We start from the raw sequence: 24,144 nt of genomic DNA, 5'->3' as shown, positions 1-24,144 counted from the left end.
ATTGTTTAATGTAATGTGGTAAATAGGACATCATGCGAATCATTTGTTCTTACGTGGTCTTTTCAAATGTAGTTAGTAACTTAATTGTTTAATGTAACGTGGTAAATAGGACATCACGCGACAGCAATGCAATGACGTAAATAACCCAAGTTGTTCGAAAACTAGTTTTCATTTCACTGATGAGTGCACTTCCCTTCTCTCATCCTGTCTTCAACCTCCCTTTTCTCTCAAGATAACTGTGTGAATAGATCTTTCTTTCTTCTTTCTACATCTCCCTCCCATTTTTTCTTTGGTTTAATAAGGCATTGTTTTTCCATATGTCTCAGACGGCCAGAGCCGCGAAGCAACTTGTGACCTCGCTTGACTGTCTCTCTCTTTGCAAAGATATTAGTAAAACTACAAAAGACAAGATTGTTTCCTGATTTAATTTCCAAAACACTCATATAGAAATGAATAAATACAATGAAGTTGTCTATTTTGTATACCTGTCTTTAAATTCTGTCTCTTATCTTTCTATGACAAATGTCAGTAAACAGCTGATCAAGGCTTTGAAATTACAAATTTCATTTGTACAAAACGTGGAGTCTATGCTTTGTACATAGATCTTTTTTGTTTTACTTTGAACAAAAAGGCAAGTGTTTTCAGCGGGCGTGACACACTACAGTGAGAAGTCAGCCCATCTTGCAGTGGCATTGCAGTTTATATTTCACCAAACTATTAGGGATTGCACAAACACTGTCTTTTAAAAACACCTAGTCTGACTGAACAGCAATCAACACACGCCTTATTTATAATCAACAGGCTGGGGGAGTCTCACTCAATGTTACATGTAAAGAAACTCATCCCCATGTACTTCGCAACTGAAATATCTACTGGCACATTGAGCACGAGCAAAAAGCACTTTTCTCCTCTAGTGACGGCAGGTGCTTGAGCACATCTAGGGGTCTATCAGTGCATGTGCCTGTCACTGTCTAGTTATGTTGACATATGAAACATTTAAATTAAACCAAAGCAAATTTAGCCACCACTCATACATATCCCACCACATAAAAGGGTGTTTTGTCACTTCTAACACAGACAGCAATAATTCAACATAAAATAGTTGAGTGAAGTCAAAGGAACTTTTATTTGAAGACTTTCATACAAAGGAGTTCAGGTGGACCTAAGTTTTTTTTTTTTCTTCTGGCCTCTGAAGCCAAGAAGTGCAATACAGGGCAATGAATGCTCCCAAAATATACACACCGTTCCGGCCTTCTCTTAGGGAGGAGGAAGGTGGTCTATTATTTACTCCTATTGTATGACACTGACTTGCATACAAGATTGCACTCATTAGTCAGGTTGAAGCAACTGCTAGGATTTGTGCTAACACACTACAAAAACAAAATTAGAACAAAAAAATTACTCAAACTACACTATATTGCCAAAAGTATTTGGTCACCCATTCAAATAATCAGGTGTTACAATCACTTCCATGGCCATAGGTGTATAAACTCAAGCACCTAGGCATGAATGGGTCGCTCTCAGGAGCTCAATGTATTCCAGCGTGGAACTGTGATAGGATGCCACCTGTGCAACAAGTCCAACCGTGAAATTTGCTCGCTCCTAAATATTCCAGTCGACTGTCGGCTGTATTATAAGAACGTGTAAGCGTTTGGGAACGACAGCGACTCAGCCATGAAGCGGTAGGCCACATCAACTGACGGAGCGAGATCAGTGGATGCTGAGGCGCATAGTGCGAAGAGGTCGCCAAGTTTCTGCCGAGTCAATCGCTACAGACCTCCAAATTTAATGTGGCCTTCAGATTAGCTCGAGAACAGCGCGCAGAGAGCTTCATGGAATGAATGGGTTTCCACGACTGAACAGCTGCATCCAAGCCATGCATCAAGTACAATGCAAAGCGTCAGATGCAGTGGTATAAAGCACACCAACACTAGACTCCAGAACAGTGGAGAGGTGTCCCCTGGAGTGACAAATGACACTTCGCCATCTGGCAATCGGATGGATGAGTCTGGATTTGGCAGTTGCCAGGAGAACAGTACTTGTCTGACTACATTGTGCAAGTGTAAAATTTGGTGGGGGGGATTATGGTATCGGGTTGTCTTTCAGGAGATGGGCTTGGCCCCTTAATTCCAGTGAAAGGAACTCTAAATGCTTCAGAATATCAAGAGATTTTGGACAATTCCATGCTCCCAACTTTGTGGTACCAGTCTGGAGCTTGGCCCTTCCTCTTCCAAAACGACTGTGCACCAGTGCGCAAAGAAAGGTCCATTAAGACATGGATGACAGACTGGTGTGGATGAACTTGACTGGCCTGCACAGTCCTGACCTCAACCCGATAGAACACCTTTGGGATAAATTAGAGCGGAGACTGAGATCCAGGCCTTCTCGTCCAACATCAGTGTGTGACCTCACAAATACACTTCTGGAAGAATGGTAAAGAAATTCCCATAAACACACTCCTAAACATTGTGGACAGCCTTCCCAGAAGAGTTGAAGCTGTTATGACTGAAAAGGATGGACCAATGACATATTAAACTTTATGGATTTGGAATGGGATGTCACTTACATTCATGTGAGTCAAGGTAGGTGCGTGAATACCTTTGGCAATATAGTGTATATACAGGCGGAGCCATAATTATTCACAAGTCCACAAATTCAACCCTTTAAATACACCTCTGAAAGATCAGTAGAAATTTTTATTTTTAAGGACTCCACAATAGTTGAGTTGGCTAAGATTCTTCATTGTTGGAAGACGTTTCCACTTCTTGAAAAGGCTTCTTCAGTTCTAAATCTTAGGTCCCCTAAGTCCCTTGGGGGTGGTCACATGAGGGTTTTTGTTGCAAACTGTGCCTGGTGTATGACGTGTACCTGTCATCTCATCAATAGGGGAACTCTAGACCTTAGATTTTGAACTTAAATGCAAAACATTCTCTACAACCAAGAAGAGTCAAGTTGCTTGGATTCAACTTTTGCAGATTACCATGACCAGTCATGGTGACTACAACCTACTTTTCTTCTTCATTGCATCTTTCCTTGCTTTCAATTACTAAAGTAATAGAATTTAAATAACTTTATTGACAGAACAAAGACACCACAACACTGAATATTTATCATTCAGTTTCTCATATATGCCAACCCAAAGGGAAGATGGCGTTTGTCTAAAAATCCTAAAGTGCCACAGCTTGTGTAATGTACACTTGTGTTTACTGACAGTTTCATCCCTTGTATCATCATTATACAGTCAAAGGTAAATGACCTGTGCAAGAACTGAGGTTGCACACATTTGGGGACCTGCAAATAGCAACCACGATGCAAAATAGGCAGCACGACTGATTTAAATATTCATAAAATGTTGGCATTGTCCATCTCCTGATTATTTTTTTTTTGCAGCCATCTAGGAAAAGGGGGAAAAATGCATAACTCATTCAAGTAGAGCTGACAGTGATTCTGTCGTACCACATAAATCTTTAAAGACGTATTGCAGACTCCGGACAAGCTTCAGGAAGGTGTAAACATGAGGTCATGTCACCATCTGGCTTTAATAGCAATAAATGAATCACTTCGTCAATTGGGGGCTGCGCTTCAGAGTCTCCCCGCCTCGCTGATCACCACCGGCGTACACCTTCACAATGGCGGCACTGAGCGTGTTGAATGGGCTCACAGATCTACGTCGTCCGAGTCATTGCTGGAAGACTGGGACTCGTCTTGGCCGTCACCCCACACAAACCTGTAGTTGTTCTCCAACTCTTGCTGTCGCTTTTGCTCTTTGTGAACTTCCTCTGTGCCTCCAGTCTTGTAAACCAAAAGAACAAAGCGTCACTGCTTCATCCTAATCAATGAACATAAAATTATGAATATTTAGGCCTGAGCGTATATTTACTCAAGGGCTAATGTTGGGTATAAAAACACACAAGCACAGCTGCATTCAGGGTCACTCGGGTCAGAAGAAGAAAAAAAATAAAAAATAAAGTGAAGCCTATAAAATATTTTACCAGCAGGTTTATGAGGAGGTCTCGGAATGACTTAGTGTCTTCTTCGGTCAACCACTGATCACCTGCCTCATCTGCATTCTTTCGTGTCAAGATCTTCACCTCAATTTTACCTAGAGAAGAAAACAGGAGGGGTGTGGGGTGCTTTTCTATTAAATTTGAGCAAGCCATCAACAAAATAAAGGGCATGCAAAGCAAAACGTATGTACAATGAATGGATGACAGCAGGAGCACACACGTGGATGAGTTTCATTTCAAGCCACTGTAGAGAAGGCTTCCTGGTTTTAAGTCCAACTCATGCGACAACTTTTAGGTCTTAGTCTGATCCCCCATTTCACCAACTATCTTCCCAATACATGAGAGAAACATATGAGTCATATCACTGCTTATCTTTTATGATGGCCAAAGTACAACCCCAATTCCAATGAAGTTGAGACGTTGTGTTAGACATAAATAAAAACAGAATGCAATGATTTGCAAATCATGTTCAACCTATATTTAATTGCATACACTACAAAGACAAGATATTTAATGTTCAAACTGATAAACTTGACTGTTTTTAGCAAATAATCATTAACTTAGAATTTTATGGCTGCAACCCAAAAAAGCTGGGACAGGGTCATGTTTACCACTGTGTTACATCACCTTTTAACAACATTCAATAAACGTTTGGGAACTTAGGACACAAATTGTTGAAGTTTTGAAGGTGGAATTCTTTCCCATTCTTGCTTGATTTACAGCTTCAGCTGTTCAACAGTCCGGGGTCTCCATTGTCGTATTTTACGCTTCATAATGCGCCACACTTTTTCAATGGGACTGAGGCAGGCCAGTCTAGTACCTGCACTCTTTTCTACGAAGCCATGCTGTTGTAACACGTGCAGAATGTGGTTTGGCATTGCCTTGCTGAAATAAGCAGGGGCGTCCATGAAAAAGTCATTGCTTGGATGGCAGCATGGTTAATGATTATTTGCTAAAAACTAAGGTTTATCAGTTTGAACATTAAATATCTTGTCTTTGTAGTGTCTTCAATTAAATATAGGTTGAACATGGTTTGCAAATCATTGTATTCTGTTTTTATTTATGTTTAACACAACGTCCCAAGTTCATTGGAATTGAGGTTGTTGGTTAAAGCAGCACAATGATTAGAGACAAGAGGGGGGAAAACAGCCATAAAGTTTACGTTAACACTCCCCATTCATACCTTCAGCCTTCAGTCCTGCTTTCTCTAGCTGTTCTTTAACCACGTCCTTTATGTGCTGCCACTGGGGATCTCCTTTGCCCAACTCCTGTATTTTGAACTCCCCATCGGAGCTGCTGCCTGTCTTATATTTAGTAATTTTGATCTTAATATGGTCATCAGCATCTTGGTCTGGGGTGACGAGACAAAAGAGGGACAAACAACTGGTTGTCAGAGACAAGAATCCTCACGTAGACAAGAGAGCACGAGAGGACAGTCGAAAGCAGTGTTAACATATCGATGATCGGGCCGGTTAAAGTCAGTAAAGGACATTGTCGGATGTCTCCGAAAGTTTATCATGGTGGTGTGGGGTGTGTTAAGACTGATTTTATTCCTGTTCAATCAGCTCAGACAATGGTCGTTTAAACTCTGTTCAATATTGAAGCAAACCCTTGTGTGTGGTCAACTGCGTTCTTTCAAGCCACAGCCAAGCCTCAGCTATTGTGACATGAGACAGATTGATAGCCAATCGGGAAGCGACCTGAGGCTCGCGCTGATGCCGGACACAAACAGAGGAGCAAAACTTATCCCACAAGTCAGTCACGACAATAAAAATGACAGAGGAGTTCCATCCACAATGTAGTTACCAGATAGGCACTAAAGGTTTACCTCGCAGCTTTTTATTTTATTTTATTCTTCTACTATTTTATGGATTTTTCAGCAGTCTGGCTGCCCTGTGACACAATGCTGTCCTCACACAGGTCAGTCCTGGTACTACGACAGGGGAGGAGATTTATGATTGTCGGTGGAGTTCAATTTCATCCCTGCTGACTGCCAGAATGCGGTGCTGAAAGCACTGAATATTCCCTTCGCGCATGCGCAGTTCGAGTACGCATACCAAAAAAGTCCCCCTGGTGACCTGTAATGGGTATAACTTTCAGTGCCACACAGGGCTCAGTTCCTCTTTTTGCGTACCTTTTCACATTATGCTGGATACAGCAACTGGAGAAAAATAGAAATTGTCTATCGGACATAATTTCCCTGTCGCTGGTAGTCTTGTGACTGTTAAGTCGGAGCTGCGACGATGATTTGGTTTGTATTGAGAAATTGTTTGGCCACAGTGGTGTCTCCTTTTGTTTGAGACCCGGTGTGGTAGAATGACTCTCTAACCTCTCCCAATGAAACTAAGGTAAGGTTGTTGACGCTATTTGTTGTGCGGCAAAAATATTGGTTGTCCGATTTAGCCTGGTGTTGGCGCCCAAGCTACTCGGCTCTGCTTCGTATTTTGTTCGTTTAACCTCTTTTTTTCTGGAAAAGGCGGCATTCGCATCCCCTATCCCAGCTTATGGCGTTGCGATTTCTCGAAGCGAGGGGGTCCCAGCTGTGCTGGGTTTATAACTTTGAACGGTGACCTTTGCTGGTGACTAGCGTTCATGCCCCCACTCCCGGCATAGGTCGTTGCGGCTTCTCATTGTGAGCCGCTTGTAGTACATAGTTGCCACGTGTGGCGGAACGTAACTGTTGTTTGCCGTGACGTAACTGTTGCATCCAAGCTGCTCGACTCTGACTGGTTTTGTTAGTCCCGCCTCCGCTCGTGTGACCATAGGAATGAACACTAGGGCGCCGTATGCGCCAATTTTTATGAGGGTTGCTGTCTCAAAGCCGATGCGTATGGTATCAAATATATTACTTTGCATACTGGTATGTATACTCGAAATGCGCATGCGCGAGAGCAATATTCACTGCTTTCAGCACCGCCTTCTGGCAGTCATTCGGGATTCACAGAACCGTAGTTACATATGTAACCTTTGATATCGTGTGTGCAGTGTTTTGTGTTGGTCATCTCAAGTGCACTACATAATGTCACTGTGTACATTTGTTCTCTCTTTGTGGAGAACATTGTAAAAATGTATTATTTAATATTTGTAAGTTAAAAAAAACCATCCTTTGCATTACACATATTGGAAGTCTATTGAAGATGTTATTTGTTAATATTCCAATTGTATTCCAAAAGAAAAAAAAAATGCATTTTCACTAAGCACACACTTGTCGATTTTTACATTGTCATATGTGGAGTCTTTCCTATTAAATAAAAAAAAAGGTTAATATGTTAAATCGGTGTGTGTAACCTGCTTAACATTAGCTTTATGTGGCTTCATTCATTCTCTGCATCAAATCCATGTGTGTGCCTATTCTGGGATGGAATATTACAACCACATTTGACGTGCACATGGGAGGAAGGTGACAAAGATGGACACAGGGAAAAAGAGTGGCGTCAGAATAGGACAGTCAGGTTACCAGGCTGCTTTGGAGCCAAGCTGGGGCTTCCCCTGGTCGGGTCGTTGGCTCTTTGAGCTCCTGTTTGCTGCTCGGGGGCCAGCTCGTCTTTCTCCTCCAAATGGTCAAGAAGCTTGTCAAGTGTCGTCTCCAGTGCCTGCGTAGCCTGCGTGCGATCAAACTCTCCTTTCAGCCCTTCTGTCTCCAATTCTTGCTGCGCCTATACAACCAAAAGCAAAAAAGTTAGTCCTCTTGGTGGTGACCTGCGCTTTATCAACTTCACAACCATGGAATTGGAACATTTCAAGGTCACAAAACTTGATATTTGACTAATATTTTCGGTAAAAATGAATTAAGTATCAGTCTTCAAAACACCGGCATGCATGAGATTGTACAAGACAACAAAAAGCAAATTGCTGGCATGGATCCACTGTTTTTCTTTTTTCAGCACAGCAAATATTAAGAAAATAATATACAGTGGAAGTTATGGGACGTCAACACTCAAACTCACATTTAAAAAACAGTCTTCCATTTGATCAAAATTGAGAGGGCATTTTAAAACTTTATTATTAACAGTGGTTAACTTGTTTTTACAGTTGAGAACCAAGTAAGAACGTAAAAAAAATGAGATGGGTGAAATCACCTTTGCATTGCACCATCATTAAAGGGGAGCTGGTATGTTTTTTGTTTTTTTTAAATTAACTGCTGCGCTCAAGGAAGAACAACCTATTCGAGACCGATGAGGTGTCAATCATTTGCAGTGCACTAACGGGCTGACTCGCAGCCGGTCACCAGCACGTCTCCACAGCCTCACGCTGACCTGTTAGCTTGGCCTTCAGGAGCCTTGCTGAAACTATTTTGGAATATCCACCTTAAAAAAAAATCCCATCCTTTGTTTGCTAACAACTGGACAAGACTATCAAACAGAGCCAAGAGACTTCACGCAGCTGAGAAGATTCAGAAGCGGAATGGAATCATCAACATTTCTGCTCGAGCAATATGTTTATTACCTCTTTTTGTGTTTTAATTGATAGGTCATTCCCAAAAAATAAAACATCAAACCGATAAAATGTATTGTTACTGTAACACTATTATGAATTATCAGACATGCTACCAATGTAGTAGTTATGGCTAACACTAGCTTGTTTACAATGCTAATGCTAGCTTACTACTGCTAGCACTGCAGTGCAAACAAGATAAAACAGACCCCGATATAACGGATTTTGGATAAAACGGACTGCCGGGACTGACCAATATGTCCAAAACTAGTTTCCATTTGTCACTTAAACTGCAGTTGACAAAGTCTTTTAGTTCCAGAATTGGGCACCGTTGTTTACTGGCGCTGTGGCGCAATGCAGGCAGAAAATGGGACTGACTTATTTCTGGGTCACAGATTTAGAATATGACTAGATCAAATTCCAAAAGATGTGCCTCCCGTGCCTACGTGGTGGCCATGTCTAATGTGGGGCACTGACGTGGCGGCCATGTAATGCTGGTTATATCTATTGTGCATAAAACGCTGTGCAGAGAGAGAGCGGCATGGTGGCAGTGTTAACTCTGACGGATACAACACCACAGTCTCTGGAGTCTGGAACATGCTATTTTTGGTACAGTAACACTTTTTTGTCAAGTCGTTCACCACTGGCAACAGATTTGGGACTAGGAAGCACACAAATTCCTCACGGCTCATGAAAGCGACTCGCCTAAGATGAGTACTGTATGTCAACGTCACCATGAGCAAACACGCCGGCGTGGTAAGTTTGGATAAAATGTGAAACTCAAACATTTTCAAGCTTTTTTTCTTTTTATATTTAGTCATCACAACTTTGTACTGTATTGGGTGTTTTTGGCCACGGAAAAACAAATTGTACTGTATAGAAATATGGGGGCATATGGCCTCAAAAAAAAAAAAAAAAAAAAAAGAGCTTCAATGTAACGGACATACGGCTATATCGGACGACCCCCCGACCCCGCTCCTATTAGTACGTTATATCGAGGTTCCACTGTATTTTGTTGAAGCTGGACAGCATTCCCTGTGTCCATTTTTACACTTGTATTACAGTTAAGGTTTAGTCAACAGTTTGACACTTGAACGCGATATTTCCATTGTTTCCAAGGGAATAAAAAAAAAAAAATGTAAACAAATTAGAACACCTAAGCAAGACTGTGTACGTCCATAGAGTTTCCAGTGTATTTGTGTTTTTAATTTAATTTTGACTCACCTCATTTATGATGTTGTCAAACTCTTTTTGCATCGTTTCCTTTATCTTCTCAGTCTTATCAGCCGGCACAGAGACGTCTGCCATCTCATCCTCAAACTCCTGAAGCAGCCGTTCATCTTCATCATCCTCTCTGTCGTCTTCGCTGTGCTTCACGGATCCCCTTTTCCCCGCTTGTTCTTTCGCTCGGTTTTGTGCTTTCTACATAGGAACAAATGCACTGAAATGGAATACAAAGGCACTGCAAAGACAGATGCTGTGTTGATGTGTAACAAAGTACCAACCTTTTTATTACTCTCCTTGAGATGCTGGACAAATTTCATCAGGTCTGATGGGTCAGTGATGATTTTAAAGTTGAAATTTTCAACTGAAACATTTAAAAAAAATATTATTTTTATACTTTTCTAACCAGTGCAGATTTTCCAAAGACGTCAATACAATAAACAGCTGCAAGATTGTATTAGTAGTGAAATGTAAAATTTACCTTCATTTCCATCATCAATGATTTCATTGTCTGTGATTGAGTTGAAGCCATCATCAACTGCCTGCTGAGAGAACAATCTGGTCAGAGGAGTATAGTCAAATTACACCCTTTAGTGGTGTATTAACAATCATTCATTCATTTTGAATAGTGCTTGTCCTCATTGGGGCAAAGGTACACCCTGAAGTGGGCACAAGCAGGGCAAACATTCACGCTCACATTCACACCTGAAGACAATTTAGACTCTTCAATGAAGTTAACATGCATGTTTTTTGGAATGTTGGAGGAAACTTGAGTACCTGGAGAAAACCCATGCATTCAAACTCCACTCAGGAAAGCCAAAGCCAAGATTAGAATTCAGGGGCCTCATCTACAAAAGGATGCATACGCACAAAAACGTGGCGTATGTTCTTTTTAACGCCAAAGTTCAGATGCATCAAGTGTGAAATGACTGTGGAAATGTGTGGTGCCTCACGCCGACTTCATGGCTGACGTACAAATGTTTCTACAGCTGTTGGTCCTTTGGCGACACTTAGAGGTGATGCTGGGGAACTGTTATAATAAATAAGTCTATTCCACCGCACATGTAGCATGTGGCTGCGACTGAGTGTCCTCTCCTGAGTATTAAAATAATTGAGTACGGTAATCAAACATGAGTCAGTTTTTGATACTCTTTGATATGGTGACATACTTCTATTTGAATTTAAAAGATTTATTACAAACAAAATACCATACATACAACATTTATGCATGACCCTTTATCTCATAAGGCTGAGTGAAGGTTGTTTGTTGTGAGTTATGAAAATACATTGTATTTACGATGGGGCTAATCAGAGTCACCCACATGTCCTCCCACCACCCCTGAGAGAGCAGTGTCAACCATGATTGCAGCGACTCTCTCCTCAAATGGGGTGAGGCCCTGCGCGCCGGTTCCTCTGCCTGTTTTGGCCACACTTTGCTGTCTTCCGCATCCCATCCACCTTTATGTCTGACCACTGCTTTTTTAGTTCAGCGTGTGTGCGCTATTCTGACCCCACAGCATTGCGAGCCACACACGTGCTGTCCTATTCACTCCTGTTTCACTTGTTAATCCCGGAGCAGCAGCGTGCCAAAGAGGATTTTCTTGTGGGCCTCTACTTCATTGAGCAGCTTCTCAACTTCACATTCAGAAAAAATCTTTTTCTTCACTGACATGCTCATTTTCTGATCGTGCAGAGACCGTTTAAATATGATTTGCATATTTAAATGTGGGCTGGACAGGCAGGGGTCGGCTACTCTAACATGTGAGCTCAATTCCACGTTGATTGGGATGTACAAAGGAAATGTGCTTGGGTTTCATGAGTTTTCATGTTTTTGTGCTTACGACATTTTCTGGATTTAAGCGTACGCCGTGTTTCAGTAGGAAAGCCCCATAAGCTCAGAAGTGTAAGATGTCAATTACAACCCCAATTCCAATGAAGTTGGGACGTTGTGTTAAACAAATAAAAACAGAATACAATGATTTGCAAATCATGTTCAACCCATTTTTAATTGAATATACTACAAAGACAAGATATTCAATGTTCAAACTGATCAACTTTATCGTTTTTAACAAATAATCATTAACTTAGAATTTTATGGCTGCAACACGTTCCAAAAAAGCTGAGACAGGTGGCAAAAAAGACAGAGAAAGTTGAGCAATGCTCATCAAACGCCTGTTTGGAACATCCCACAGGTGAACAGGCTAATTGGGAACAGGTGGGTGCCATGATTGGGTATAAAAGGAGCTTCCCTGAATTGCTCAGTCATTCACAAGCAAAGATGGGGCAATGTTCACCTCTTTGTGAACAAGTGTGTGAGAAAATAGTTGAACAGTTTAGGGACAATGTTCCTCAACGTACAATTGCAAGGAATTTAGGGATTTCATCATCTACGGTCCATAATATAATGAAAAGGTTCAGAGAATCTGGAGAAATCACTGCATGTAAGCGGCAAGGCCGAAAACCAACATTGAATACCCGTGACCTTCGATCCCTCAGGCGGCACTGCATCAAAAACCGACGTCAATGTGTAAAGGATATCACCACATGGGCTCAGGAACACTTCAGAAAACCAATGTTAGTAAATACAGTTCGGCGCTACATTCTTTAGTGCAACTTGAAACTCTACTATGCAAAGCAAAAGTAATTTATCAACACCACCCAGAAACGCCGCCAGCTTCTCTGGGCCCGAGCTCCTCTAAGATAGACTGATGCAAAGTGGAAAAGTGTTCTGTGGTCCGACGAGTCCACATTTCGTTGTTTTTGGAAATTGTGGACGTCGTGTATTCCGGACCAAAGAGGAAAAGAACCATCCTGACTGTTATGGACGCAAAGTTCAAAAGCCAGCATATGCGATGGTATGTTGCTGTGTTAGTGCCAATGGCATGGGTAACTTACACATCTGGGAAGGGACCATTAATGCTGAGAGGTACATACAGGTTTTGGAGAAACATATGCTGCCATCCAAGCAACATCTTTTTTTCATGGACGCCCCTGCTTATTTCATCAAGACAATGCCAAACCACATTCTGCACGTGTTACAACAGCGTGGCTTCGTAGTAAAAGAGTGTGTGTACGAGACTGCCCTGCCTGCAGTCCAGACCTGTCTCCCATTGAAAATGTGTGGCGCATTATGAAGCGTAAAATATGAAAACGGAGACCCCGGACTGCTGAAGCTGTACATGAAGCAAGAATGGGAAAGAATTCCACCTACAAAGCTTCAACAATTAGTGTTATCAGTTCCCAAACGTTTATTGAATGTTGTTAAAAGAAAAAGTGATATAACACAGTGGTAAACATGACCTTGTCCCAGCTTTTTTGGAACGTGTTGCAGCCCTAAAATTGTAAGTTAATGATTATTTGCTAAAAACAATAAAGTTTATCAGTTTGAACATTAAATATCTTGTCTTTGTAGTGTATTCAATTAAATATAGGTTGAACATGATTTGCAAATATTGTATTCTGTTTTTATTTATGTTTAACACAACGTCCCAACTTCATTGGAATTGGGGTTGTACAAAGTCAATTCCTTTGTTTTTGTTGCATACTGAAGACATTTGGATTTCAGATCAAAAGATGAATATGAGAAAAGTTCAGAATTCCAGCTTTTATTTCATGGCATTTACATCTAGATGTGTCAAACAACTCAGGACAAAGCACCTTTTGTTTGAGGGTACCCACTTTTCATGTGAGTAAAAGTATTGGAACAGACATTAAATTAACTGAAAGTGAATAACATTTAATATTTCGTGGCATAACACTTACTTGCAACAACTGCATCAAGCCTGTGACCATTAACTTCACCAGACTGTCGCATTCTGCATTTGAAATGCTTTTCCAGGCCTTTGCTGCAGCCTCTTTCAGTTCTTGTTTTTGTTTTCTGGGGGTTTCTCCCTACCTACCTAGGTTAATTGAAGACTCCAAATTGCCCGTAGGTGTGAATGTGAGTGCGAATGGTTGTTTGTTTATATGTGCCCTGCGATTGGCTGGCAACCAGTTCAGGGTGTACCCCGCCTCATGCGCGATGATAGCTGGGATAGGATGCAGCACTCCCGCGACCCTTGTGAGGATAAGCGGCTCAGAAAATGGATGGATGGGAGTTTCTCCCTTCAGTCTCCTCTTCAGGAGGTAAAATGCATGCCTTATTGGGTTATGGTCCGGTGATTGACTTGGCCAGTCTGAGACCTTCTACTTTTTCCCCCTGGTGAAGTCCTTTGTTTTGTTGGCAGTGTGTTTTGAGTCGTCTTACTGCATGATGAAGCTTCTCCGATTAGTTTGGATGCATTTTTCTGTAAATTGCCAGATAAAATGGTTTTGTAGACTTCAGAATTCATTCTTCTGCTAACATCATGAGTTACATCATCAATGAAGACTAGTGAGCCTGTTACAGAAGCATCCATGCAAGGCCAATCCACGACATTAACTCCACCATGCTTCATAGATGAACTCATGTTTTGAACCATAAGCAGATCGTGTCTTTCTCCATACTTTGGGCTTTCCATAACTTTGTCTTTGTCTCATCATTCCATAAAACTTTGTTCCAAAACTTTTGTGGGTCATCTCTTTACTTCTTTGGAAAATCTGGCCTTCCAATTCTTTTTGCCAATGAGGGGTTTATATCTTGTGGTATGGCCTGTATGTTTCTTATCTCAAAGTCAAACAGTGGCTTGTGATAACTTCACCCCTGCCCTGAGGAGGTTGGCAGTGATGTCACTGACTGTTGACTTTCGGTGTTTCTTCACAGCTCTCACAATGTTTCTGTCATCAACTGCTGTTGATACCCTTGCCCGACCTGTTTGATGTCTGTTGCTCAGTACACTAGTAGTTTCTCTCTTTTAAAGGACATTCCAAATTGTTTTATTGGCTATGCCCAATATCTCTGATCGAGGTTCCCTCTTCTCTCAGCTTCAAAATGGTTTGCTTTTCTCCCATAGACAGCTCTCTGGTTTTCATCTTTGCTTAACAGTAAATGCAGTTTTCACAGGTGAAATCCAAAGCCAAAAACAAGCACTAGCTAATGTTTAAGTAATCGATCTAAGAGGCAACACCTGAGCAACAAGAAACATCCATCAGTCACATGTTTCAATACTTTTGCTCACTTTAAAAGTGGGTGGCTTCAAACAAAAGGTGCGATGTCCTGAAACAATAAAAGCTGGAATTCTGAACTTTTGTCTCATATTCATATTTTGATCTGAAACCCAAATGTCTTCAGTATACAACAAAAACAAAGGAATTGACCTTGCCGTTCCAATACTTTTGGAGGGGACTGTATATATTTATTATATAAATAATGTGAAATTGTACAAAAGAAATTGTGTACCTCACTCTTCTCATGAGAAGAGCTTGTTTTTGAACTTCCTGGTTTTGTAATTCCCTCCCAAAACTGAGAATCCTCTGGGTCTTCTGACCCTGCATCCTCAGACATGTCAGCAGAAACTGTTAAAAAACACATTCATACCAGACAAGAAACAAATTAAAGAGATTTAAAAAAAAAAAAAAAAAAAAAAAAAAAAACAATACAAAATCGGTAATTTGCTCTTTGATGGATCGATATGCACCTTTTTGGTCAGACTGGTCCTGGGCATCGCTGGGTTCTGGTGATGGTTCTTCTGCCCTTACAGCCACCGGTGACTCCGCCTCCTCGTTACTGGCCAACATTTCATCAAGACTCCTCAGCTCCTCAGATATTTGTTCCACTTTACGCTTTGTGTCGGCTGGGAATTAAAAAAAAAAAGAGGAGCAAAACACAGAGCCTTCTCAAACAGAATACAAATAATTTCAGAAAATATGCCACATAGCTACCCATAAATAAAACAAGCATTTATTTATCTAAGTCACTTCAACTGAGCGTCAAACAGGGATGAAGAAGTGATGGATAAGTTCTGCATCGAGGAAAGGAACTTGGAGGGACAGACGGTGGTAGACTTTGCAAAAAGGATGGAAATGGCTGTCGTGAACAATTTCTTCCAGAAGAGGCAGGAACATAGGATGACCTACAAGAGCGGAGGTAGAAGCACGCAGGTGGATTACATTTTGTGTCGACGATGTAATCTGAAGGAGGTTACTGACTGTAAGGTTGTGGTAGGGGAGAGTGTGGCTCAACAGCATAGGACGGTGGAGTGTAAGGTGACTCTGGTGGTGGGGAGGAAGATTACGAACACAAAGGCAGAGCAGAGAACCATGTGGTGAAAGCTGAGAAAGGAAGAGTGTTGTACGGCTTGTCGTGACGAGGTGGACAGGAGAAGCTTCCAGAAGACTGGATCACTACAGCCAAGGTGATGAGAGAGACAGGCAGGAGAGAACTTGGTGTAGCTTCTGGCAGGAAAAGGAGACTTGGTGGTGGGACCTCAAAGTACAGGAAATCGTACATGGGAGAAGTGGGACAGAGAGGACTAAGGAGAGGAGAAAGGAATACATGGAGATGCAACGTAGGGTGAAGGTAGACGTGGCAAAGGCCAAACGACGCATACGATGACATGTATGCCAGGATGGACACTAAAGAAAGAGAAAAAGATCTATACAGGTTGGCCAGACAAGAGGGATAGAGATGGAAAGGATGTACAGCAGGTTAGGGTGATTAAGGATAGAGATGGAAATGTGTTGACTGGTGAAAGTTGTCTGCTGGATAGATGGAAAAAAAACTTTGAGGAGTTGATGAATGAGGAAAATGAGAGAGAAGAGGCAAGTGTGGTGGACCAGGAAGTGTCAATGATTAGTAAGGGGGAAGTTAGAAAGGCATTAAAGAGGATGAAAAATGGAAAGGCAGTTGGCCCTGATGACATTCCTGTGGAGGTATGGAAGCATTTAGGAGAGGTGGCTGTGGAGTTTTTGACCAGCTTGTTCAATAGAATTCTAGCGCGTGAGAAGATGCCTGAGGAATGGAGGAAAAGTGTGCTGTTGCCCGTGTTTAAGAACAAGGGTGATGTGCAGAGCTGTGGGAATGGAGGAATAAAGTTGATGAGCCACACAATGAAGTTATGGGAAAGAGTAGTGGAGGCTAGACTCATGAGAGAAGTAAGTATTTACGAACAATAGTTTGGCTTCATGCCAAGAACGAGTATCACACGTGCATTATTTTCCTTCACGGTATTGATGGACAAGTACAGAGAAGTACATTGTGTCTTTGTACATCTAGAGAAAGCCTATCACAGAGAACCTAAAGAGGAACTGTGGTACTGCATGCGGATGTCTGGAGGGGCAGAGAACTATGTTAGAATAGTGCAGGACATGTATGAGGGCAGCAGAACAGCGGTGAGGTGTGCTGTAGGCGTTTCAGAGGAGTTTAAGGTGGAGGTGGGACTGCATCAGTTTCAGCCCTGAGCCCCTTCCTGTTTGCAATGGTGATAGACTGACACATGAGGTTAGACAGGAATCTCCGGAGGATGTTCGCAGATGACATTGTGATCTGCAGTGAATGCAGGGAGCAGGTGGAGGAACAGAAAGGTGAAGCCATGTACTGGAAATGAGGGGAATGAAGATTATCTGAAGTAAGACAGAATACTTGGGGTCAACAATCCATTGCAATGGTGAGTGTGGTAAGGAAGTGAAGAAACAGGTCCAAGTAGGCTGGAACGACTTTAAAACTTTATAAGACAGTGGTGAGGCCAGCCATGATTTAGGGATTAGAGACAGTGCCACTGAAGAGACAACAGGAAGCAAAGCTGAAGGTGCCAGAAATGAAGATGGTGAGGTTCTCTCTAGGAGTCACCAGGTTAGATAGGATTAAAAATGAGCTCATCAGAGGGGCGACGAAGGTTAGATGTTTGGGTGACAAAGTTAGAGACGGCAAATTCCGATGGTTTGGACACGTCCAGACAAGAGACAGTGAGTATATTGATAGAAGGATGATGAGGATGAAGCTGCCAGGCAAGAGAGCTCGAGGAAGACCAAAGACAAGTTTGATAGCGGTAGCGAGGGAAGACATGAGGGCAGTTTGTGTTAGAGAAGAGGATGCAGGAGATAGGCTTACATAGAAAAGGATGACACGTTGTGGCGACCCCTAACGGGACAAGCCGAAAAGAAAAGAAGACTTCAACTGAGCATCATCTTGGATTTTAGTAATACACCAGGCCCCCCACTGCTTCAGTGAGAAATTAAGCAAGATGCTCTCTCAGTGCTGCATCACTGTGACTTAAGAGGTTTGGTAACTCACAGACTTGAGCTTTGACATAGTCCATGTACTGTTGTGCGCTTAGTGCCGGCTGGCATATGATCCCCTGGGGCTTGGCAGTGGACGGAGGCCGCAGTAAGGGATGCTGGCATGTACGACTGGTATGAATGGTCAGCACGTAGCGGCATGACTGTGGCTCGTCCACTCGGGCGATGTAGTCACCCGAACCGTCTTCACACACAAACTGAGGGGGAGAAAAAATATTCACTCATTGTCGTTATCATTAGGTACATTGTACTGTCAATCCATCCATCCATCTTGTAAACCACTTGTTCTCATTAGGACCATCCCAGCTGACTTTGGGTGAGAGGCGGGGTACACCCTGGATTGGTGGCCAGCCACAAATCGACAAACAGCCACACACACACCAATGGATAATTCAGTCAACAATATCTAATTATGCATGTTTTTGTTTGTTTTGTTGCCTTTCATGTCCTGTCTTGTCTTATTTAATGTACCACACAAGCTATATCAGACCCTCTTTGATGAGAATTAGATTTTAGAGTTTAAAATCTTCCAAAAAGGCCTGGTGTAGGACACAGACAAGAAGTTCACACGTACCTACCGCAAGCGGCAAGTTGCATTTACCCCCATCCCTAAAATTGACTTGGCAATTTTCCGGCTTCAAAGGTCATATCAGAACTGAATGCATTCTGTGTTTAAAAGCGTTCCATAAAAAACAGGGTGTGAGACTCAATTCTCCCCTTCCCACCTGGCACTGGCGTTATCACGCATCTAATAATCTGATTGTGTAGCTGTGTGAAAGAAAAACAGTTACAGCAATATCCCGCTTTGCTGTGTTCTGCGTAAAAGGCATAGGTGAATAAATGTCAGATCTACTGTTTTGGCTTTACGTGGCAATTTTGTGGGATCCCTGTGTGAAAGAGGTCTACAGTCTACATGAGGGTAGTTCCAAACCAATGCAAAATACAAACATCATATAAACATACTGTTTGTTTTGGATCTCATTAGATTGTGCAGTTAGATTGTGCTGCTCCTAATGATTTGTCTGCTGAAAGTTCATTCAAGTCTCACCCGGACTTCAGCCTCCCTGTGATTCCCGTTGATGTCACACTTAGAGCCGTTCACATACATCTGACTGTGAAAGCGTTTCAGTCTGTGCTGTTTGGAGGCCTGTAACATAATCACACACAACACATTATAATACATGATTTTAAAAGTAACTGCTCTGTATTTTCATCAGTCAGGAAGAGAAATCTCAGGAATTACCTTTGCAGTTTCATTTCTCCAGTCAAATTCAGACTCATAGTAGCCCAGGAAGAGAATGTCCCCTTTGATTTCTGAGTCTGAGAAGTGACAAAAACCTGCCTATGAAACAGCCTTGACAAAAAAATGCATAAAGCAAAGATAGCTCTTACCTTCAAGATGGTACTGTCTGATATGCTGACCATGGCAGAACTCGTATGTCCACCAGTCTTTTGTCTGAGGGAATAATAAAGAGCAAATGTTTTAAGATAAACAAACAACATTCATTGTTATATTGTACTTGTTTAATAACTTCATTTTTTGTAATCAGTAAATGTCAAATTATAAGACAATGTACTGCATTAGAACTGCTTCTCTGGAGCAATGCATTGAAAGTCAAGGAACCACACGTTTGTTTGATCAAAGCGAACCATGACACTGTGCATTTGGTCTTTTTTGTTTTGTTTTGTTTTTTTAATGATTGCATGACATGACAAAGTCCACAAGGGCCTGCATAGACTACTGTATTACTTTGCCTACATTCACATTAGAGACAAACACATGCAAAACACTGGCTCATTCGAAAAATAGCAGCAAAATCTGTGAGTAACAAAAATATCATCCCAAAGAGGAGTATAATATTTATATATAGAGCATTGTATTTACTAGTGAGCAGTAATGATACAGGGTAGATGATGGGATGAAACAGTTAATATGAAGTACAAACACTGCAACATGATCAGTCAATATTGTTGACATTCAGTACAATACTACGCTTTCGAGCTGTGTTGCATTAATGACCTTTTCCAAAGATTTGTGACAGTAAAACAGTTACTAATTTAGTAGAAGAGAGCCTCCTCCCACTTTGCCAAAAACATATCCATTTATCCATCCAACCATTTTAAGAGCATTTGTCCTCATTAGGGTCACTGGCCAGCTGGAGTCTATCCCAACTGACTTTGGGCAAGAGGCAGTGTACGCCCCCAGGACTGGTCACCAACCGACCGCAGGGCTCATATAAAGATAATTATTAGCACACATTCACAAGTACAGTGGATATAAAATGCCTACTCAAATGCCAGGTTTTTGGAATATAGAAAAATTAGACCGAAAACAAATTTCATAACTTGTTCGACCATTAATGTGACCTATAACATGCTAAACTCAATTTAAATCTTTTAGGGATGGCAAGTTCAAACAAACGAGATAATGTGGTTGCACAAGTGTGCACACACTCATAACTAGCGATGTGGCTGTGTTAAGAATTAACCAATCACATTCAAACTCATGTTAAACAGGAGTCAGCACGCACTTACCACCATTTAAAGTGCCTCTGATTAACCCCAAATAAAGTTCAAATTCTAACAGGCTTTTCCTGACATTTTTGCAGTCACATCTTACAGAACAAACCATGGCCTGCAGAGTACTTCCAGAGGAACAGAGGGATCTTATTGTTTATAGGTAGCAGTAAAGAAAAGGGTACACAAATTATTTCCAAGGCATTAAACAGGCTATACAATGGAACACAGTGAAGACAGTCTTCATCCGGGGGAGAAAATATGGCACAATGGTGACATGAGCAAGCATCCTGAGCATCCCTCCGAAATTGATAAAGACGAGAAGAAAACTGGTCAGGGAGGCTGCCAAGAGGTGACAGCAACACTGAAGGAATTGGATGAATTTCTGGCCAGTACTGTCTGTTTAGTAAATGACAACAATCTCCCGTCGTCTTCATATGTCTGGGAAATGCGGTAGGGTAGCCAGATGGAAGCCTTATCTTACAAAGGAAAACATCCAAGCCCGGCTACATTTTGAAAAAATACACTTGAAATCACCCAAACACGTGAGAAAATGTGTTATAGTCTGAGGATGAACCTTTTGGACATAATTCTAAAAGGTATGTTCGGCACAAAGACAAACTGCTCATCACCAAAAGAGCCCCTTACCACAGTGAAGCATGGTGATGGCAGTTGGGAATGCTTTCGGGCTGTTTTCCTTCAGCAAGAACTGGGGCTTAAATCAAGGTAGAGGGAATTATGAGCAGTTCCAATTCAAATACAAATCAGTGTTAGCACAAAACCGTCAGGATTCTGCTTGAAACCAAAACAATGTCAGGAAAAGACTACTAGAACATCTGAATACGTCATCCCTGCGCCTCACTTGCCAGGCATGACTAATCGATTTACGCTTAATCCAACTGTTACACAAGTCAAGCATATGCTACTGGCAGGAGCAACCAGGTAGCCTCCAGGCCCGCGGGAGTGGGAGCAGGTGGGCGAGCGCGGCGGCGGCGGTGGACGTGACTCAGTGAGTCCCATGGAGGCCCGGCATCCTCGGCTGGAGTGTGGCTGGCTTGGCCGAAGCACAGTATAGCAGAGCGAGAGACGGGGTGAGATAAAACACGGTGGTTACCGGATGGCCCCACTGCCATAACTTGCAGGTTTCATCATCCATTTTGCAGAGCAGAAAATGGATGGATGGATGGTTTTCTACATACCTTTGTCAAGGGGAGGGAACATGGGCCAAGGAAGGGCCCATAAAAAGATGAGTCACCACTTGAATCAACCCAAAATAATTATAATGGCACGACCAATCTGTTCACCACCCTGCATGAACCAGGAACTAGCCTGCTAACAAACAGCTGCACAAACAATTGTTTTGTTTATAGTTTAGCCTTGGTGGACGTCCGTTCTCTACCAAATCACATTTGGTTACATATGGTCAATAAAACAAGTCTCATGTTGGCCTTGAGATTTTGCACAGTATTGCATATTTCTGGGTGAGCAAAATTTTATTTTAAGATGCTGTTGTCCTTTATATCAATATACTTTTAGATCGATTTCTGAGCATTATAAGACAATGTGCACCAACCAACACTAGGCAGGGGGGCTCCCGCATGGGGCTGAGTAGATCAGGGATGTCCGGCCCTGTGTACCCTTGTGAGTCAGGATCTGACACCGGGTCCTGATGAAAGCGGACCGCCTGGGCTGGAAGGCGACACTCATACAGCTGTTTGAACTTGCTGGACACCATCATGACCTCATCTGTCTTGGTCTAGGGGGAAACACAGTGATACAACTTAACATTGATCCATGAGACATTTAATTTATAGGGACACCGCAGTGCTTAGTCTTTATAATCTGACGTTTACAATTGTACTGATTTTACGAATGTGTAACTCCATCGCTGACTGAGTGTCGGAAGTGGTCGCTCAACGAGCTACACGCTTGTGCGCGTAATTTGAGAAGCAATGTAACCGCTGTTTTACATGTTTCACTCATTTGCGTTATTCACCTTACCACTATACACAATGACTAGAACATGTGTCCTAGTTGTAATCACGACTTCGGAATTTCGCCAAGTAGAAAGTACACGCGGTTGGATGGACAACATTTCACAGATTTATAATTAACAAACCCCCTTCAAAAACTTCTAGGTGAGTAAGATCTTTTTTATAATCCACAATCGCATCTTTATTATATATTTTTTCATGCTTCTGCCAAAAGTGATGTCAACTGGTCGAGCCGTGCACACATTTTTTGGGACCCACCACTGGCCAGGTTCCTTGTGATGTTCTTCTAACCCGCCACGATGGGTCAGATTCTTCGTCGCTTCCAAAGCCAATGCCATGAATTCTATCAATTACAAATGCCTCTCACTGTGCTATTTATATTCCTTTCTATGTATTTGAACAACTTAAGGAGTGTTTGTTCATTCTAAACTCTTAATGTTTTTTTCTCTGCATGTTTTGAGTGCCAAATTAAACCTCATATCACCTGACTGCCATCTCCAAACTCTGCCTATTATTTTGTAAACCTTGGCTTTCTATAATTATTTCAAGTTCATCGGTTCATCATTATTATTTCTGTTTCTGTGTTTGGCAACCTTTCCAATGACATAAACCTTTTTGAAAAAAAAAAAGATAAAAATTAAGAATGTTATTAAAGTTGGATGCTTAAAATCTCGACCCCTATTGACATTGTATTAAGATGTTGACCAGAGAATGGTGCATTTTCAGAAAGTCACAACCAGTATCGTCAGACGACAATGATACGCCACTGCAATCATCTTTAAAAGACCCGTCTAGCAATGCGGGTCTCATGTAAATCGATTAATCTGTGATAGTTGTACACACATACGTACCATAACAAGTTTAATGGGAATGAGGATGTTTTGTTGTGACAGCTGTCAATTGCTGCTGCTGCGTGGGAAAGTTTTATAGCACGTAATGTAAAAACAAGTATTTGCACAACACACAAATAGAGGCACAGCAAAGGAAATAAGTCTAAGCAAGCGTAGCGTAAGCTTCTGTTTTCTATAGGCCATGTTAGAGTAAGCAACAGTCGTTATGAAAGGTACAAGCTAACTATTAGCTCCCTTTAAATCCCCTCACTCACCTGCCCCATAATGACAGGATCGGGAAGAATCTGAATCTCATATTTCATCTCGTTCAGTTCTTCCAAGTTTAAAAACGCCGATACACAAATGGGGCATAACAATAAGAAAAGGTGTAATCTATTTCGCCTCCGTACTATGAGAGCAGCCATGATTGACTCGCACCGTCCTCCACCCCTTTCTTCCTCTTCCAGTGCTTCCACCGTCTCTTCTTCTTCGCCGCCCTGTTCTTCTTCTACGCAACTAACGCGACAGTTTGGTTGAAACGTATTCAGGCGGTTATTAGTGTTATACTGTCAGCCGGATATTTAAAAATGATTTTAACTACATGTCTCAAACGGGTCAAATGTGTATACAGACAAAAATTGTGTTTACATGGCATAAATTATGTAGGATGTCTTCAACGCTAAGTGGATAAGTTGGAATCCTGGGTTTGGCTGTGATATTGTAACTAATTAGATGAACGTGTACGGCGTATGTGAATGTTTTGAGCTGTTTGTGTTATTTCTCGGCGAAAAGGCAACTTTAGATGAAATCAAGCGTTTTATTTATTCTCCTCAGCGGGAGGTGGGGAGAGAGCGAGAGCGAGAGAGAGAGAGAGATGCAATTTTCTGACAGCAGATTGGTCAGGAGGGAGGATAAGATCTTCTGCGATTGGCTGACTCCCCTGTCAGTCTATATGTGTTTTGCTAATACATTTTGAGGTATGTT

General features: G+C 41.8%; 1 protein-coding gene across 7 annotated transcripts; it reads right to left on the bottom strand.

Annotated features, from left to right (window-relative positions):
• Window positions 1-1,107: 1,107 nt before the first annotated feature.
• Window positions 1,108-23,685, bottom strand: os9 (OS9 endoplasmic reticulum lectin). 7 transcript variants are annotated; one of them, XM_061785436.1, is made up of 16 exons: window positions 23,436-23,570; window positions 23,182-23,239; window positions 21,910-22,092; window positions 19,212-19,275; window positions 19,063-19,139; window positions 18,868-18,966; window positions 17,815-18,016; window positions 15,221-15,376; window positions 14,983-15,098; window positions 10,147-10,210; window positions 9,947-10,029; window positions 9,666-9,863; window positions 7,465-7,663; window positions 5,191-5,358; window positions 3,993-4,102; window positions 1,108-3,792 (listed from the first exon to the last, which is right to left on the bottom strand). In XM_061785436.1, exons 2-16 carry the CDS (start codon window positions 23,182-23,184, stop codon window positions 3,658-3,660), a joined length of 1,857 nt encoding a protein of 618 aa, XP_061641420.1. In that variant the 5' UTR covers window positions 23,185-23,239; window positions 23,436-23,570; the 3' UTR covers window positions 1,108-3,657. The 7 variants fall into 7 exon arrangements, with proteins under 7 accessions (XP_061641420.1, XP_061641419.1, XP_061641418.1 ...); XM_061785435.1 differs by lacking the exons at window positions 23,182-23,239; window positions 23,436-23,570 and adding an exon at window positions 23,571-23,685; XM_061785434.1 differs by lacking the exon at window positions 23,182-23,239 and having other exon boundaries at window positions 1,108-3,829; window positions 23,436-23,657.
• Between the last annotated feature and the right edge of the window lie 459 nt (window positions 23,686-24,144).

Source organism: Phyllopteryx taeniolatus, chromosome 9 (genome assembly GCF_024500385.1).
Source record: "Phyllopteryx taeniolatus isolate TA_2022b chromosome 9, UOR_Ptae_1.2, whole genome shotgun sequence".
Classification (NCBI taxonomy): Eukaryota; Metazoa; Chordata; class Actinopteri; order Syngnathiformes; family Syngnathidae; genus Phyllopteryx; species Phyllopteryx taeniolatus.
Note: the sequence above shows the minus strand (reverse complement) of the source record. Positions and strands in the feature narration are given on the sequence as shown.